Raw genomic sequence first — 19,064 nt, 5'->3', positions numbered from 1 at the left:
TTGTCCCACAGAGGTGCTGATCCTTTGAGGCTGAGAATTAACTTCAGCTTTTCACTGGTATTCTCAGATATGAGTGGAAAGGTTGTGTGAAAGAGATTTTTTACAAGTAAGAAATGTTGCAAAACATACCGTTTATTTCATGCATAACTGCTTTAAACAGTAGGTATAGATAGTAGAGTTCAGTTTCTAAAGGCTTACTCTCCCATTAGCTTTCAGAGTACACTGGTGGAATAGACTAGGTGTTTTTTGCCCTGACACAGTTTCAATTGGAGAACAGATTAAAACATAGCTATAGGTAGATAAATCCCAACGAATATTTGCAGTCTTATTCCTTGTGCTCTGTATGTTTCAAAGTGTAACTGACTGGCGTGTCTAAATGGACAGTATGCAAGGAATGCACAGGAATTGTTTGTGTGTTTCAGAAGCATTTGAAAGGTGAAAGAAATATTCAAAAGGTAGCTCTGGGTCCTACAGTGACCTTTACCCCATCCTGACTGTTTGCAACATAGCTGATGAAACCATCTTCATCACTTACTTTACTAGCCACTTGCATTACTTTGAAGATGTCTGCAGAGACCTCTCTGCAGCTTTGAGGCTTAATGTTAGAACTGCAAGTGTGCAATACCAGGTGTCCAAAATCAGAAACTAACAACAACCTCAGAAGTGTTATCTTTTGAGTATGGGGACTTTTTGATATACTTTCAAGAAATTGTATGTATTGTGCTTAAGCTAAGCATAAAGAAGTGCAAATGCATTCTTTTTCTGGGGGAAAGGGTCAGGGTTTTTTTTTAGGTTCGTGTCTTTAGTGCTTTCATCTTTGTTTTAGTGGAGGTAACATTTGCATTTAATATTTCACTAGGATAAACCTATTTGAAGTGCTTTCTATTTCCACAATTATTCTCAGACACTGCCTGAATTTTATTTTTACAGCTAGAGTGCAGTTCATGTATGTTTTATTCTCACGTTGTGCACAGATGCTTACATTTCTTCTCTTTTCCATGATGATTTAGAAATGCACTAGCAATAAGATAATTGGTCTCACTGTTGTACAGTTTTCAAAGCCAAAAAAATACCTTGCATAATTTCCTTTTAGCACAGCCTCATAGTGAAGTTACCTTTTTATTTTTTGTTTTTCTAATGTGATAGAAATCAAAGGCAGAAGAGAAAACGAAGTTTGGTATTTGAAAATATCAAAACTAGCATTGGCTTTTGCAATTATCCACTCAAAACCACCAGGGAAGAGTTGCAAAGAATACACTGAGCATCTTGCCAAAACTGTGTCTAAACGAGATTTTGGATGGAAATCGAAAGTTGAAGTGCTGGAAGCTGAAGTTCTTAGATTACGTCAGGAGCTTCTTTTGAACAAGATCTGTCCCAGGTTCTGCTTGGAAAATGGTAAGTTTCTGAAATAGTTTCTGACAAGTTTATGCATTGAGATTTTTAGTAGGTTCCCTGATAGAAAAGTTGATGCAGCTTTACTGCAATGCTTTCATACTGAAACAGTAGCTGCTTTATTGCCTTGTGAAAAGATTTCTGAATTCTAACTTTGAGAGGGGGAATGTATTAGACTTTGGCAAGAAGCTCTAATGTTTTGTTTTGGGGTTTTGTTTGTTTGGTGGTTTGGTTTTGTTTTGGGGTTTTTGTTTGTTTGTTTCTTAGTAATAGACCTTTCTCTCTAGAGAAGTGATTCAGTGATTGTTCATACTTAGTTACTGTTTGTGTTATTGTTTCTGTGTGTTCTCTGCAACCCTGTTACAGACATGATCTTTATTTAAGAATAAAAGTAACTTTCAAGCTGCTGTTTGCATCAGGTGTCTTAATGTTGTGAAGAACTGACTGCATTTGATGCATATGATTAGGAGAGATTTTTTTGTGGATTGAGCAGAACACTGGAAACTAAATCAATTCAGCTGAAATTTCAGTGTTCCAAGGCTAACTTCTTAAAGATTCTTTACCCTAAGCTGCTGAACTGAATAATACTATCTCATTTCGCAAAGTAAGCTCTCCTGGTTGCAAGACAGGTGGAGAAAAGCAGCTATCCCTAGTGGATAATACCTTTGAAAGACCAAAAAATGCTAATTTTCATTGCCCTAGTCACAGTGAAGTTGTTCATAGACCTAAAGTATGGTAAATCTTATGTAATATTCGATGTCTACAGCTGCACAAATTTTTTGCGCTTTCTTCATTATCTGTACAGGGAAGTAGCATGCTTACTCTACACTTTGTTGTTCATTTGACCCATTGTGATATTCACTAATATGGGTATGGTGAATTGTCCACAAAAGACATTCCTTTCCAGTATATCTCTGCTACCAACAGGCTGGCTGGCTTTGAAAAAGTCCCATGCTTCACAAATCAGTTCAGGAAGTGCTCTTTGTAGATATGTCTTTTTATTTTTTTATGGTCTCAACAGCCTGTTCAAACATACCTTGGGTAGCTGACCAAGTCTCATTTTTCAGTCAAGACGAACTTTTGTTTCAGTCTCTGTTTACCTAATGGAATCACAAATAGTAAAGGTGCATATGTGGTATTTATAATCCTTCTATATTGCTTCAGTTTCCCCTAGGTACAAAACCAATGCTCCACTAATTTGAAGGATTGGCGTATAGCTGCTTTTCACTTCAAATGTTTGTTTATATTTATGATTACTGTGTTGATAAATCTGTTAGACAGAAAACCTTTTGACATTTGAAATACTTATGGGAGTTCACATCAGCCCCACCTGCTGTCCAAGAGGAGTAGGGCACAGTCTTTCCCTTCAGTTTCTCTTGAACAGTTGGGTGTAAGAGAATAGTAAGAATGTGTGGAAAATCAGAACTGTATCATAATTTCTGTCTCTTCATACAGATTTCTCTTAATATTGAAAGGGCACTTTTGAGTTCTTGGAGTCTAGTTTTGAGACTGCCATTTTCTGTGTTTTCTTCTCTGTCTTCCTTTTGACTGTTTGTTTTGGTTTTGTTTTGTTTTTTTTTCTTCCCCCTCCCCCCACTTCCCCTCCCTCTTTAAACCTTGGTATGACATATGAACCCTTCTGATAACGGATTTGAGCCACATGTTATTTTGGAAAGAATATGTTCTTCATCAGACAGATATAAGTGCTGAATGAGCATTCATGTTTACAGTTACACTGGAGACAAATGCTCAGTCTCTTGCTTTGGAGTAAAGAGTGTTTGTTACTGATAACTGATAGTATTATCTATTAGTGAGGTCTGTGCTCTCTGGTGGTGATAAAGTTCATGATGTATATTAATAGCAGAACATCTGTGGTTGACATTTAAAGGTTGTTGCGAAGCCTGCCTGTAACGGGCCATTTCACCACTGGCATCATCTGCTCTGGTGGGAAAAAAAATCCTCTCTTGTGTGTTGTGCCAGTTTTGAGAGTTTTTGAGCCCATGGAGAATAGAAGCTAAAGGCTAGCCAGTGCTGAGATGAGGAGCTTGAACCTAAGTTGAGAGGAGAGGTGGTCTAAGTGGTGTTCTGTCCTGTTCATGTGAAGGCTACTACAAATTCATCAAGCCATTGTTCTAATTTGTTGTTGATGGTATAGTGCCCAAGTTTACCTGATAACACACTGGAGAAGTTGTCTTTAAGGCAGAGGATAGCTGTGCTTGTTCTTGTGGTCAGGTAATCCACAGATACCTTGGATCCTTTTCTTCCTGCACTCATTTCTCCAGCCTCATTTTTGGAGTTGATGTTCTGCTAACAGCAATGCAACTTTTAAAAGAATTCAAACCCTCATATTTTCTTTGGCTGTTTTGTATTCTCTAACAACTCCATAGATGCAAAAATACTAGAGTTTCACAAAATCCACCACTGGAAAATCTTACACAGTAAGGATCAGATACTGCATTTGCATCTGCTGCTGCCTGTTGTGAGCTGGAGGATTTGAGTCCTTCAGTCAAGGTTCACTTTGCAGCTGTATCTTCCTTTTCTGCATTCTGACTTTCCCACCTGCTGTTTGTAATAATAATAGTAGATCTTTCAGAGGCTTCTGGAATGATTAGACTGCCCATGGAGTTTCATTGCCCTGATGTGAGAAATTTGTGAGCTCTTTGAAGCTGTGATGCCTGTTTTCCTTCTCCATAGCTGCACACAGTATGGATGCACAAGCACATCAAGTAGAAAGAACAAAGTATCCCATTTTTAGAGTTATGTTGTCTGAATTATTTTTGACCCATGTGAGTACTTCTTTGTCCTAAAAGACCCTAGAAAAGTTTGGGGTTCCTCACTGAGGGGGAGAAACATGCTTTGCTACATGATTAGGTAGCATGAGTTGCTGTAGTTTAATGTGTTGTTTATAAAATCACCGTTGGTGAATATATACCGTGGTATATATTCACTCACTGTGCTGTGTCTGGAAGTTCCTTATTTGACTAAGTCAGCAGCTGTCTTTCTGAATATGAGGACACTAGTACTCATTTTACATGATGGTGCTTTTGGTTGCATGTCAGCTATCCAAGAAGGAGGAGAAGCAAATCTTTTTGTAATTGTCATTTCATTATTCTTCACCTTGCCAGCATTGTCTTGGAAACTGTCTCCCTGAGAAGAAAAAAAAGTCACATTAAGCAAAGTTTCTTACCTTATTTTGGTTCAGATTGAAATTTCACAGAAAGGAGGAGAGAAGCTTGTTGGTGTTTTTCCAAAAGGAAGAATATAAAATATTTTGAGCATTCTGTTGTCACTTTGCTTTGGAGCTACATGAAAAGGCAAAGCATTGATGAATTGATGGATTTATGGATTGAAGCACCTGTCCGCTAAGACAAATTCCTTAGCTGCTATCAGCTCATCAAATCAACAGTCATATTGTTTCTTGACAGCTTCTGTTCAAGAGATCTGAAAAGCCTGCAGCTGTTACTCCATCCTGAGAAGGCAGAAATGCAGTACTCTACCCTTTTTTGCCAAGCATGTATTTTAGCAATGACAGTTCAGAGGATATATGTTTATTGCTGTGGTTGCTTTTAGGCTGATACTCATGAGGGTTTCCAAATCAGTTATCCAGGGTATATGTTTAGCAAAACTTGTATTGAGTATGTATTATCTCTTCTTCAGCTTCACCTTCAGTCTTGGTTCATGTTACTTCCTTCTTATGCTGTGGGTAGGAATTTACTGAACTGTTTGCTCCTCTAATTAAAAAGGAAAAAAAAAATCATTCAGATTCTTTCCTTCCCCCCCGCCTCCTTTTTTGAATTATTCTTCCTTATACAGATCAGTTAGAGTAGAACTTAATCTGTCATGCCCGAAGTCCCCTCCTGTGTTCTTAACCTTCACAGTAGCATATGGTTGCCAGCCCACCCTACCATAGTGTGCCTGTGTTTAGGGAAATGCTGAACTCTGAGTCAGAATGTGATTAACATGAATGTCTGATTTTCAGCTGTGTCTTGAGGCTGTGTTTGATTTCTCAGGATACTGTCCCTGAACTTCTGCTTCCTGTGTCAAGACATATGGAGCAACTTGTATCTCTTCAGGAAATAAGAGCCAGAGACAAAAGTATTTTTGTATCTTCTGCTTCACTCCTTAACTTGGTGTGTTTCTCAAGGCAATTAGTTGTACATGGGGAAAAAGGGAACGACTTCCTTTGTAGATAAGTATAAATGAAGACACTTCAGTCTTCTTCTTGCTGAAGCTCAGACTTGCTGCAAAAGCAGAAGCATATAGAATTGGAATCAGCTAGCTCATCAGCTGAAGTAAAACTGATTATGGACGATACACAGCTCCAGTTTACCAGCAGCCTTGTTTTGGGCCACAAAATTCACCTGCTGCTTCCTTTTGTACTTCCCTGTAAGTCATAGCTTGTGTGTTCCTTGCCCAGTAGGAACAGGCATAAACTCTGGGTACTAACCTTAAAGAGCCAGCATTTCCTCAGTAGGCAAAGAAGACACCAGGTAAGTCCTGCTTTGAGAGCAGGAAGAGTGATAGCCAGTTAAATGTTTTTCAGAATAATTTGGTTTCAAGCCTCTGAAAGGACAGAACTCTCCACTATGACTTAAATAACCTACCTTGTGATGTTTCCTCTGCCTGCTTACATTAAAAGGAGCAGTGAGAGAATCTAATTGATAATAGATTTTTATTTTTTTAAGCTCGTTTTCAAAGAGATACCCATGAGATGAATTCATAAAGATCAAACCAAAATGTATGCAATTCTTTAGTGCATATGTTCTCTGTAGGCTTGTAAAGGAATCTTCCTCAACAGTGGGGGAACCAGAAGTCCAAATCAGACTAATAATAATAAAAACAGTCTATTCTAGGAGAAATTACTTCTCTCACCAGAAAGAAGATGAAATGGTGTGAAATGTTTAAAACTGCCCTGAATAGCACTTAGCAAAGATTTTATTTTCTATGACATGGTAGTAAGGTAGAGGAATATAGGCTAGAATTTTCATCTCATGCTTAGGAATGTGATGTTTCTGCATAAAGAGATTTTTCCTTCCTCCCTGTGCTCCCCACATCCCAAAGGCAGCCTTCTCTCCTTACACATCCATAAGGGCAGCCCAGTCTAACAAAGAGCCATCTCAGCCTTTTTTGTCTAAGGCATGATGGTGTCAGACAGACAGTCCTTCAAAACTGAACTGTCATTTGTCATCTTAAGTGTACTACTGTACTCCCATGCTTCTGCCAGTGGTACTAATGCACATCAGCAGCATTGCAAGTAATGTCTCACAACCTAAAGATTATTTTTTGTAGGAGGAAATTGAGAACAGATACATGAGATGACAAAAATGAAGTTAAAGTGTGTTTAGCTCTGATTTATGGGACTGTGGCTCTTGGAATATGATGATGAGATAAATCTGTTCCCTATAATTGTAGTGACACAATGGGGAACTTTATGAAAGCTGAGGCCTTTTCAGGATAATTAAATAAGTTAATTTGCAATCTGGAAAAAGCACCAGCTGGAGTGTAATGATTCACTGAAATCTCAGTACTGCTCCTTCCATGGATAACAGGTCTGTTTTGGTTTCTCCCTTTGAAAGCAGATGCTGTCTATCTTATCAGATGGCATTGCTACAGCTGTTCTAAGCACATACTTGGGGCAAAGGGACCCAGTAAGCATCCTTTTCTTTCCAGATTTCTGTGTAAGGAACCCATTCAGAGGCAAAACCAACCCAATTGTCTCAGCAAGAGAAAAGACATTATTATTTTATAAATTCCCTGTATAGGTAAGATGCATAGCTATTTTTAGGAATAAGGTTCATAAAAGCAAGTAGAATTCATAATTTATGGTAGATTCATCTCCTTTCTCCTGGGTAACAGAGTTATAAGTTTGGTGAAAACTGAATGTATATGGTAAAAGCACATTAAGAATTATGGCCATGGCAATTAGAATCCTGTTGCCTGTAAGTCTGTTGTGGGGAGCTAAGGATCAGACAATTTTTTTCTTTGGAAACACAGAACTACAGAATGGTTGAGCTTGGAAGGGACCACTGGAGGTTATCTTGTCCAACCCCCTTGTCAGGCAGGACCACACAGAGCCAATTGTGCAGGACCATGCACAGACAGCTTCTGAGTATCTCTAAGAATGGAGATTCTGCAACCTCTTTGGACAACCTTAACCTAACTCGAACATAGATTAGAGTTTCTCCAGCAGATCTTTGTTGGCCTCTGGATATATAAAACAAAAAAAGCTGAATATTTATACCATGTTGCATTCAAGAAAGATATTTTTAGTAATGCACACCCAAGTTGATTTCTTAGGGAGTCCACCTAATTTCAGCCTTCAGGTAGTTACAGCTGCACCTTGGTCATTGCTGTCTGCATTGGACAGTACTTCTTGCCTCTTAGTGGAGCTCAGTTTGTTTGACAATGCAGAGCGTTTTTAATAAGACATAGTTCAGTCAGGTAGTCTTCATAGGTAACATTAATTCCCTTAGTATCTTGAAATATCTCTTATCGAGCTAAAATCTCAAATTTCAGTCATCTCATTGAGATGGTCAGTATTGTAAAGCATGCAGTAGATCATTTGGTGTGAAAGCTGCTTTGTGAGCAGTAACTGATACAAATCTGTATGTTTGTCACCTGATTATCAATCCTTCCGTATCTATACTGCAAGTATTCATTATTTGATTTGAACTACAAAGGTTTGTGCTGTCTTCTACAGAAATCCCCTAAAAATGACTGTTTATATCCTCAAAATCCTTTTCACTTTGTACTGAATTATAAATGTTTAGATGCTTTATGTCAGCAAAATCCCTGACAAATTTAAGTATATGTTTCTAAGCCTTCCAGGAAGCATTTAATCCTGGCACCAAGCAGTTAATCTGAGAATTTTAGATACTCAGTCCTATATTCATTCATTTCTGAGAAATTATTGTGAAATGGTATAAAGTATGTCACCATGAATTACCTTAGCTTTAAAGAGAAGAGCTTTCTTGTCCAAGCTGGTTATAAAAACCAGCCAACCAAAACAACAGGGAAATGCAGAAGCAAAGTGTGGTATACATGGCTTCTAAAATTTCTTCGTTTAGAGGATCCTGGAAGCTTTCAATTGTTTTTTCATAATTATTTCAAAATGTTCAAGTATGTGAGACAATATTTTTTGCTTTGATATATACAGAAGTTTGGCTTAGAGTTCATGAGGAGGAGAGAGCGTTGTTTTTCTTCAGCCGGTTAGCTTGTTTAGTCACGAAAACAGCAGAATAGAGACAGGCTTACACATGAAGAAAAGATAAAGAAAACAGTCAATATGTGTGCGGAGATTCATTTTTTTTTTTTTTTTAAGAAGAGAATAAACTTGATTCATCATTCATGGAAAGTGCACTTGCGAAAACCAATCAGTGAAGATTAAATGAAGAATAACAGAGTCTCCTGAAAAATGTAGACGTGGAAAAGTGAATACAATAGGAAATAGTAAAAATAAGTTCACATATGTTTTCATATTCTTTTAGTAGTTATTGACTGAACACCTACTTGGAGAGCAGAATGCAGTATCATCAAAGACATCCTATCAATTGTAACTGAGTTATAAGAGAGCTTTATATGTCTAACATCATTGTTTTTTATTTTCAAGTGATAATCAATGTGTGTTCTCTCAAAATGAGAGAATATAAACAATGCCTAATGCTTGAAACAGTAGTAATTTTTTCCTTTACAGAATTCAAACCATGTCTTCCCTTTCTTATATCTGCCAACTTCAAGCCCGTTTTCTCTTCTACAATTCCTGGTTTTGGTGTAACTGCAGGTATATTAAGCTTTTAAAAAGACTTGAAGGCCATTTTATGATTTCACTGCAGTTTCATCAGCTGGGGACTCTTCCTCAGTTTTTAAATTTTTAACTACGTATAGGATGTGGCCTTCCTCATTCAAACACTGTGCAGTCTGTAGCAGTCAGTAGCGCATTGAGAAAGCATTTTTTACCACCCCTGCTCCTGCTACATTACAGATGCCGCATTTCTTATACTGTGTTGTGTTAGTACCGTGAGCTGGGTCATTCCCTTGTCTCATCACAGCTCGAGAATCCTTATGATCTGACTGCTAGCAACAGGCATTTGGGAGACAAAAGGTGTTTTCCTACCCTGATAAAGCAATTGGATCTTCCTTTTCCCTTTCTTATCCCTGAACTGAGTCTTGGTGTCTGTATTAAGGTGGCTATTCAGAAGTGACAGAACGTATTTGGGAGATGGATGGACTTTGGTGTATGCAAGAGCTCTGCTTTGTCAGGACTAGCTGAAGACTCCTTTCTCTCTAATCGTAAGACTGATGGACATCTCACTCTGTTCTGTGATCCCAAAGCAGTGTGTGCATTTGAGTTCTTGAGCTTCACAGAAATGCCTACAAAAGTTGGTTACATGTTATACGCTGTATGCATGTCACTCCTTTGTCCCTTGGATGACTGCTGGTTTTCATGACAGATACTTTCTGCAGTGGTGAATATGTAGAGTGCTTCAGTCTTTGCACCCCAAAGCTGTTCTTGTGACCTTGTCTTGCTTTGGGGAGCACACAGTTCTGATTTTTAGCTCCAGATCTTAAGGTAGTAAGGAGCTAAAGACCTAAATAGAATTCAGAGTTTAAATATTTCCTGAATCTGATGTGACATATTTAAGGCCGCTGTAAAATTGCTCATATCCAGATATTTCATTACCTGTGTAAAAGCACTGTAAAATTTTGTGGTGAGTTTATCATGCGCACTAAATTTTCATATTTCTTGTTCCACTGTATTTATAGTCAAATATTCTTGAAATTACTGTTTAAAGATTATTGTTAGTGTGAGGCAGGCTAAATGCTGTTTCGTTTTTTGTTTTTTTTTCTTGTACTTGATAACCACATGGTGTGATTATCAAGGCTACTTTCTCATGTGTGGGTAAGTACAAAGTGATTAGTTTACCTTCTTTCAAGAAGAAATAATTTGTTTCTAGACATTTTGAGGGAAATAATGAGTGATTTCTGGTAGGTGATTTATTTTTTATTTTTTTAAATAACTTCCACCTGCTCCCAGATGGCTAGAACATATAAATAACTGAACATTTTTAAAGCATTTTGTATTACTCGTTGGACTGGAAATATGCTGCTATCGGGGATGTACTGTAACAGGGTTTTCAGGAAACTCATAATGGCACAGGAGTTTGATATGTCAGTGAGTAGGAACCTTGAGCATAAATGCAATGTTTACTACTGGTAGGAAGGTTTCACTGAATATACTACCTCTTTTATTTGGGGACAGCCTGAAGTTTGGTTCCTACTGATTTCTGTATTATTTCTGTATTATTCTTTACTTCCCTTTTTTCTTCTCTTTTCTTCTCCTTTCTTCTACCACTGCTATTTCTTCCCCTCTTCCTCCCCTTTCAACAAGAGAAGCAGTGAACACACATACTTTTTTTGCACGTATTTCTTGCTTTGCTTCTTGACTCCTGGCATTACATCTTCTTAGCAATTTTCATGTTGCCCCATGGGTTTAAGAACAAGAACAAAATACCCACACAGTGAAACTCATAATAGATGGATTCCCTAGAAGGGCTTATTTTCTGTAAACAGCACCAAAAACAGCTTTCAGTTTTTTTTCTTCTGGAATGTCTTTTGCTCAAAACCTTAGAGAGAGAAGACATGAAAGATTGATGCCTGTTTTTGTTAGTCAGGCCATGGGAAGTGTGCTTTGCTTCTTTGCTTGCTTTTCAGAGTTCAAGTATGCAGGGCATTTGGGAAAAGTGTTAATATATAAAATGCTAGGCTGGCCTTACAAGCCCTGCTTTTGCTATCTCCTGCAAGTGTCATTTGATTTCCCTACAGTTAGCCCTTTTATTTTCAGTGAGTCAGTACCAATTGTGTTCAGTTTTGAGTATGCTTGAACATTACAAGGCATGAAACTCAACAATAAATAAACAAACCACATTTCCAGTTTTCATCTCAGTAGTAGTACCCTCATTGGATCATCTGGTCTGTTTTCTGAAACTAAAGTAATGGTAAGAATTCAATTTGAAATTGTTTATTTAATGAAGTCTGTATAAACTTTTTTCAGTAATGTTTTGTTAGTGTACAGAATACTGTAGTTTGCTGCCTACTGATGTTTTCTGCGTTAAAATGCTTCTTTTTAACTTGCCATGAAATAAAACATTTATTTCCCATCCGGCCAAACCATCTATAAGATCTTTTTATTCACTTAAGAATACAAACACAGAGGTATTGCTATGGACCCTTGTGGAAAATAAGAACAGTATATGCATTTTTTTTTAAGAGTGAGAGGAGAAGCAGTTTGTGGCTGTGATCCAGTAAGCAGGGCACAAATAAGAGCTAGTCAGATGGAGCCTTGCCTTGTGGCACTGAGATGTTTGTGTATTGGCCTTCCAATTCACTGCTCTAATGTCTTATGCTTGTTTTGACTGTAATCTTTTGGCACAGGTAGCATATAGCAGAGAGGGAGTCTGTTATCATCTAGTACTGAGTTTATGCCCAGAGGCACTGATTCAAATGTATCTAATGTGTGAAATAGAATGAAAGAGATTCTACAAGGGTGTATGAAAATAATTTAATAGTGTGAATGCTATGCATACCTTCTGTAATAAAGTTTGTGTGCCTTTGAAGAAGATGGTATAAGATAGATGGTAACTGAAGATATTTTTTTATTCTGAATGTTTTCCTCTGTTAAATAATAAAATCTCAAGTATAATGTTCTTTTCAACTTTGACTTTGTTAGAATTCCTTACCTGACATGGGGAGGAAGAGTACAAATAAGAGAGATCTCATTTGACACGGTTATAGTAATAGACCTTCACTGTCTTTTAAAAGCAGTCTGAGTTCTTGAGAATAAAAGTAATGAAAATGTTGGGGGACCAGAAATTTACATGCATTTCCTTCCCAGGGAATTAATGGGAGAAAAAATGACCAGTTAAATTGTTTGTGTGATGTCCACTTAAATTACATGTGTGAAAATTCAAAGCCATAAGGAATTTTAAACTCAGAATTACTATTCATCTTGCTATTGAGCATAAAACATCTTGCTCTCAAATACACACTACCTTCTGAAAGTTTATGTCACTTTCTTCCACAGCTAAATTCTAGTCATGGGAAGTTCTTGGGGAGCAAACATGTATGCTATGTGAATTTTGCATGGAAGCAAGAGGAAAAAGGATATATGTCACCTTCCATAAGCATGTATTGTAATTTTCACATTTGTGTTTCAGGAAAACCAGATGCCTCTGCTGAAACTCTTCTGGATCAGGAATTCATAAACCCTGTGAGTTACTCAAGCCAGCTAGAAGACTCTGGATGTGATGTCTCTAATGACTATGCATTCGATTCTTTAGGCATAGCTTCTGATTTTCACCAATCTGAACATAACGTTGACACTTCTAAATGCTTGTTGGAAAGAGTTCCCCCACTGAGTCTGTGCAGTACTAGCAAGGAGAAGTCTTTGACTGCTCCAGTGCAGTTTTTGCAACATCTGCTTGAAATAAGAAAACTGTCAGAAGAAGGAATCCTTCAAGCAGACTTCACAGAGCTTGAGAATGATTCTTTCACCATACGCAATTCAGTGTCTCAGTTGCTTGATGGACTGACTGTTTTTTACAACAGTCCTAAATTTCCAGTTTCAGATTTTCTTACTGAAGCAGTTTCTGTTTTGATCAGTTTCATAACTAATAATAAATTGTCTAACCATGTTTTGAAGAAGTGCTTCAAGAAGCTGGAAGAATTTAAGAAAAATCTAGTACAGATTATTTTAAGAAACAGCAGTGTCAATAGGGTAAGTTTAAAACATCTTCCATCTTTCCTATGCCATTTCAGTATACTGCAGTATTCTCCTGTATTTTATGCACTTTTAAAATATTAATTTGCCTTATTATATTTTGAAGGGTACTTTGAGATTTTTGTGATTGTTATTTTTTTGTAATATTGACTTTTTTTGCTCTAAAGCATTTGAAAAAGTTATTGCTCAAGCATGCGAGTTCTTCTGTTCTGCTCCTAAGTATGGGACTTTTTAAAACTGTTAAAATGGCAGATGAAAACAACTTTATAGAAAATATGAGAGAAAACCACATTGTTCCACCTGCTATATGAAAATATATTGTAAATATTCACAAAGTAATGACTATATGATTTCTTTATTCTTTCTTGTGCACCTAGATTAAATAAGTTGGTTTGCTTCAGATAACTTCTGACACTCTCTATACATTTGCAAATTTGTGTTTTAAAAGTAAGTCAGCAGATGAGTGAGGAATTCAGAACTAGCATGTCCCCAGCACCGACAGCAACAGGACTGAATTGCATTTTGTCTGCATTCATTATTCTGCACTGTTCCATGCATCATCTTGTTAGTTCCCTCATTCAACTGAAATATCCCTAGTCTGTCTTCACAAGGCTTCTCATAAGTACTGAATTCCATGTCTGTCTTAGGCTTTTTGGTTTTCGTTGTCTTTTAGAGTAACTTGGACGAGACATGGTGGAATTGTTTGAGACTTAGATGTACCAATATAGTGTCCACATGTATGTAAACTACACTACCATTATAGTAAATGAAGATTGTATCCCAATAATCCATGAAGCCTAATGAATGCTGACCAGGTACTAGGTCCCTACTTTAGGATGAGCTCAAAGTTGCCTTTAGCAAAATGAGAAATGAGACATCTGCTACACCTGTGGACAGATAGAATCATAGAATGGTTTGAGTTGGAAGGGATCTCAAAGATCATCCAGTTTCAGCCCCACTTCTGCTAGACCAGGTTGCTCAAAGCCCCATCCATCCTGGCCTGACATGACATGTCAGACAGCACTGGTTGCATGTATTTGACATAGCCATTTTCCACCAGTTATCTTTGTGTTTTGCTATTGTTCCTATACTTAAATGAAAATTATTTTGAGAAAGTTTTTCAGCACAGTGAGGTTAATCTTTCTCTGTCCAAAACCTGTTTTTAAGGAAGAAGAAGCAGCCTTTCACTATTCTTCAAAATCTTTATTGAAATTGTGTTCACTGATTCATTTAGGTAGGAAAAGAAATTTGTCTCAATTGCAGATTAATCCCATTTATTGTGTATTAAGTATTTACCCAGAATGTAAATATCTGGCAAATATTACTGCTAGACTTGGAGGAAGGGAAGAGGATGTGCCTGTATTTTGGTTAGAAAGTGTTCAGAAAGAAATCTTCATATACTGAAGCTTTTCCAGGACTAGAGCCTTGTGTCTCTAATACCAGGGTGTTTTTTATTTCAGTGTTGCCATGGTGTGATACTTAGTTTTTAATTAGAGGTATCCATGGCCAGTGTTTTGAAAGAATGTGAGTATACATACCATTTGTGTGGCATCAGGAATAGAATCATGCAGGTGTGACTTTTTTGTGTGTGTGTGATTACAAGATAAAGAACACAGCAAACTTGAGCAGGGATTCATTAAGGACTTCTTCATAGTTGATTGTGTCCAGCGTTTCCACCTGTTCTTCTCCTCTGCCCAAAGAAGAAGATAATAAATAATTAAAATAATGTTAATTCTAGGAGAGCAATCAAAAGGTTTTCCAGAAATGGACTGCTTGTTGATTGCAGGAAACTGGCAAAGCCTAAAGTGAGAGGTGACACATCTTAAATGAGAGAAAAATATTCTGATAGATCAGGATGTTTCAAGTCTGCAAAGTGCCTTTATAAGTCATTCCAGAAGGGTGGAATATGTCCACTCAATTTGCAGGTGGCATCTTTTCTCTGAATAACTTCACTAAACACATGGCTTTTATGAGATGTTTTATATCTTGCTTCCACAAATAGATTGACTTGACAGTCGTTCCTATTGACAGCCACTACTTCAATCAAACAGATTCAAAGAGTTTAAAAATGATATAGACCAATTATTAAGGGATAACGCTGGTAGTTAGCAGATTTCTAGAGAAAAAGGAAACATGTATGTGGTAATTTCATTATTTATAAAGATTTATTAAAAAATCCTTTTTAGAGGTTTGGTTTTCTTTAAACTGAATTGAATATGGAAATAAATATGTAGAAATCAGAATCAGTAGTGGAGACTGTATAACTAATTCTTCATGTGCTGTGTACCAGATATCTCCTAGGGACACTTCATGCTTCAATTTTAATCATCACTGTTTACTCAAGCAGTGATTGAAATATCAAGATTATAGGTTTAAAATAAAATTACCATTAATTACAAGGCTGTCATCTGGAAAGAGTGGCAAACTATAAATTTGGGTTCCAGAAGGATGCTTAAATCCCTTCAGCATAAAAATGTTAGGAATTTTGTTGTAGCTAACCTTACAAACTGTCAAAAAGCTTTTGAGAGCCGCCAGTGCAGCTATAGTATTTGACACAACTTTCCCATTGCCATCCTCACCTATAAAACTGTTATGGACTGTCAAGGAGCACAAAGGGCTGCAGAAACACCTTCAAAAAGTGAACAAAGAGAGAACTGGCTGTGGATTACGCTTAACGCCTCATCTTCAAAAGTAGTCTCAGTGTTTTGCAGAGCAAATTAAAAATTGTTAAAAACCTTTGAGAATTGGAAAAGAAATAATTATACCTACATTAGATGCAAAGGAAGAAAAACAGGAGCAGAATTACTTGCTGTAGCTGTCGAGCCCTATTGTTTGAGATGTTTCTAATTATAAAGCACTAGAAGCTGTAGGAACCAGCAGACATACACTCCTGCTTTTCTGCATGGATTCAGTTGCATAAAGCTGTGCATTTTGGATAGTATTTTGACCTGAAATGCCAAACCATCACAAGTATGAGAGGGAAAAAAAGAATAAAATCTATCATTTAGGAGAGGTAAAATAAAATATTACTTAAAAAACCTCCCCCAAAACCTCAAACCCAAACATACAAATCAAAGAACTGCTAATGAAAGTAGCCTCTCAAATGTTGCTTTTTAATTCTTTTTCTCTCTCCATGTTTGGAGAGTAGCTCAGAAGTATGCACACAGCTGTCAGACCCACGGTCTTTTGGAAGAAGCCTTTTAGAAATACCTAGAAGGATTCTCAAGTCACTCCTGTTGAGGGTGAAGCATGGGTGCTCTAAATCATCTAAAGGTCATGAAAGCTCTCAATCATCTGCTGAAAGGCCTGCCTCTGCACCTTCTGCTGACATCCCTGTATGGCTGCTACAGAAGAGCTTGTGAGGATCCTGTGTAATTCTGGTACAGATGAGCTGTTGCTCTCTGCAGTCGGCTGTTATAAAATCTGCTATGGTCACTGCTGATCTCTGGAGCAAGCGCTTTGGTTGTCACCGGTTTCTGAGTCCTCAGCACTGAGACCCTTAGAAGTTTGTTGTGGCTGTGTGTTACTGGCGCATTGCCTTTTGAAGTGCAAATCGTTCATTCATGTTGAGTCACTCCGCTATCAGCAGAACCACTGTCCTATTTGTGCAGGTTCTTTGTAAGTCCTGCTTTCAAACTGACAGAAGTGTATTACAAGAAAAGCTCTGCAAGACTGTATTCAGTTTGCTGAGCCACTGACTGCTTTTCAAATGGACTGTTCTCTACTGCCTGACAAAACATGGGAAATCATTTCCCATGGAAAACTTCTGTAAATGCTATGGTGTGTAATTACAGTTCCAGTGGAGTAGAAACTTTGTTTCTTCTGCAGAAAGGAATCACAGGAACATTTTTTTCTTTAATCTACCCATTTTGGATTTGACAGCATCTATCCCTATACGTATCCACAGGGACATAATGAATGTGCATTTCTCGTGCTCCTAGATGCATTACTTGCTCACTGGCACTAAGATGTGCCTGTTCTCTTAAGGTTTGTCTCTGTTGTCCAAGGTGTTTTGGAAAAAAGGGTTATTTCTCCTATATCAGAAAAATGCAACAGTCAGAAGCACTGGGGATTGCCAACTCCCTGTGCTGTTCAGAAGAGCATGTGTGGTTTATGTTTCTGGTGAAGGTTTTGCGCAGCATCCTGAAGCCCTACCTGGAAACCTTCTGTGGTGAACTTGGGCTGGCTGTAGTTTCATAGTATATGGAATCAGCTTTAGAAGCCAAATCCGTGTAACAGAAATTGAGGTACTTCATACATGTCTTATTTACATCTCTTGGATATAGAGCTGTGTAAAATGTCAAAACAATTATTTTTAATCTGAATTTAGATTCTTGTTTGTTGCTTTGGAAGTAGAATAAAAATACTTCTATATCTGGCTTCTTTCAGGGCATTTCAGCTGTATTCAGAGCTGTCATGGACAAATACAGTCACAGGGTACTGCATTACATAAGATTTATGCAATATGATCCCTAGTTGTGTCACCATAGTTTCTTAGCATTGTTGAGAGAAGTTCAGTTCGCTGCTTGTACTTCTTTTAGGTGCAGCTGATACTGTAATTTGGAGCATGGCTAATGGATTAGCTATGTGCCAGAAGATCCTGGCCTTCACCCTGGGTTCTGTATAGAGATCTGTGACTGTTTTCTTGGACCTTTTGTTTTAAGGAATTAATCAAAACGCTAGAATAGAAGACAGTAGTACATTTCCTTCAAGATTCTTAATGTCAAACTGTATAGGGCTGTCAGAAGAGACTGCTTTCTTGTGCCTTCAAGATTCTTAATGTCAAACTGTATAGGGCTGTCAGAAGAGACTGCCTTCTTGTGCCTTGTTCTTGTTCAACCATCTGCCCCACCTCACTCATAATCTTTTTCAAACAAGACCCAGAAGGAAGAGAGATGTGTTTCAGTGAACTCTGGTCATTTGCTTCTTCTCATGCTGTGTTTAAAACATCAATACTGACTTAGAAAATTTTATCAAGAGTCATGAATTGCTTGCTCCATTCAAATAATGAAAAAAAAAAAATCCTTATTGTTCTGTGCTATTTTCTTCTCTCTTTTTTTTTTTTTTTTTTTTAAGCCCCTTTGGAAATTGTCTACTCTGCGTTCAAAGTAGTTTTGAAGTTGGTTTAACAGTATCTTCATGGATACTGAGACATGAGCGCAGTGTCTAGGAACTTTTCTTACCCTGTTTGGGACTTTGTGGCCTGTTTCCATTTTTCTCTATGTGTGTTCCTTAGTGTCCTGGTTTCAGCTGCAACAGTTATTATTCTCCTTTCTAGTAGCTGGTGCAGTGCTGTGTTTCAACTTTAGCCTGAGAAGAATGCTAACACACTGATGTTTTAGCTGTTGCTAAACATGCATTCTGGGTAGTAACGTAATGCCTTTACTGATGTTTGTGTGAGAAAAGATTCACAAATCTTCATTAAAATAACAAGTTGAAAGCTAGTACAGTGAAAAGCAGAAAGAAATATTTTAATCTTATTGGCAATTATATAATTAAATATATGGAAGTGTGCTTCTGCAATTGAAGAAGTAGACATCAGTTAGAACAATGGTTTTGAATCTTATCTTGGATACAATTTGTATGATTCATTAATGATTGAACTTGCTTGGAAGAGAGTAATTATAAACTTTGATGGCTTTAATATGTGCAGCAGTATATATTTGATACGTGTTCCAACTAGTTGTGGGTGACAGTAAATTTCCCCATCCATGTATAATTTGCAGTATCTTTTGTTAGTAACTGCCGGGACAGTACATAACTGTTTACAAGAGTCTTGCCTTCTCAGCGCCAGATAAAAATTAAAAATAGTCATTCATGGCATTGGTGGTTCCCAAGTATAAAACTAGTGGCCTTCAGTTTTCCTAAATTGAGTCCCAAGGGGAATACTGTAGTT

The 19,064-nt window shown here is 37.4% G+C and overlaps 1 protein-coding gene across 3 annotated transcripts in view; it reads left to right on the top strand.

Annotated features, from left to right (window-relative positions):
• The window catches only part of MEI4 (meiotic double-stranded break formation protein 4), a 77,957-nt gene that overhangs the window by 7,683 nt on the left and 51,210 nt on the right, over positions 1-19,064 (top strand). For all 3 annotated transcript variants that reach the window (XM_057412511.1, XM_057412509.1, XM_057412508.1), the window contains exons 2-3: positions 1,147-1,395; positions 12,606-13,165. In XM_057412511.1, the coding sequence (XP_057268494.1) occupies positions 1,147-1,395; positions 12,606-13,165 (809 nt within the window). The remainder of the gene's footprint in view (positions 1-1,146; positions 1,396-12,605; positions 13,166-19,064) is intronic.

This window comes from Pezoporus wallicus, unplaced genomic scaffold (assembly GCF_028554395.1).
Source record: "Pezoporus wallicus isolate ANWC-B61680 ecotype Strahan unplaced genomic scaffold, APGP_CSIRO_Pwel_v1 contig_4788, whole genome shotgun sequence".
NCBI lineage: Eukaryota > Metazoa > Chordata > Aves > Psittaciformes > Psittacidae > Pezoporus > Pezoporus wallicus.
Note: the sequence above shows the minus strand (reverse complement) of the source record. Positions and strands in the feature narration are given on the sequence as shown.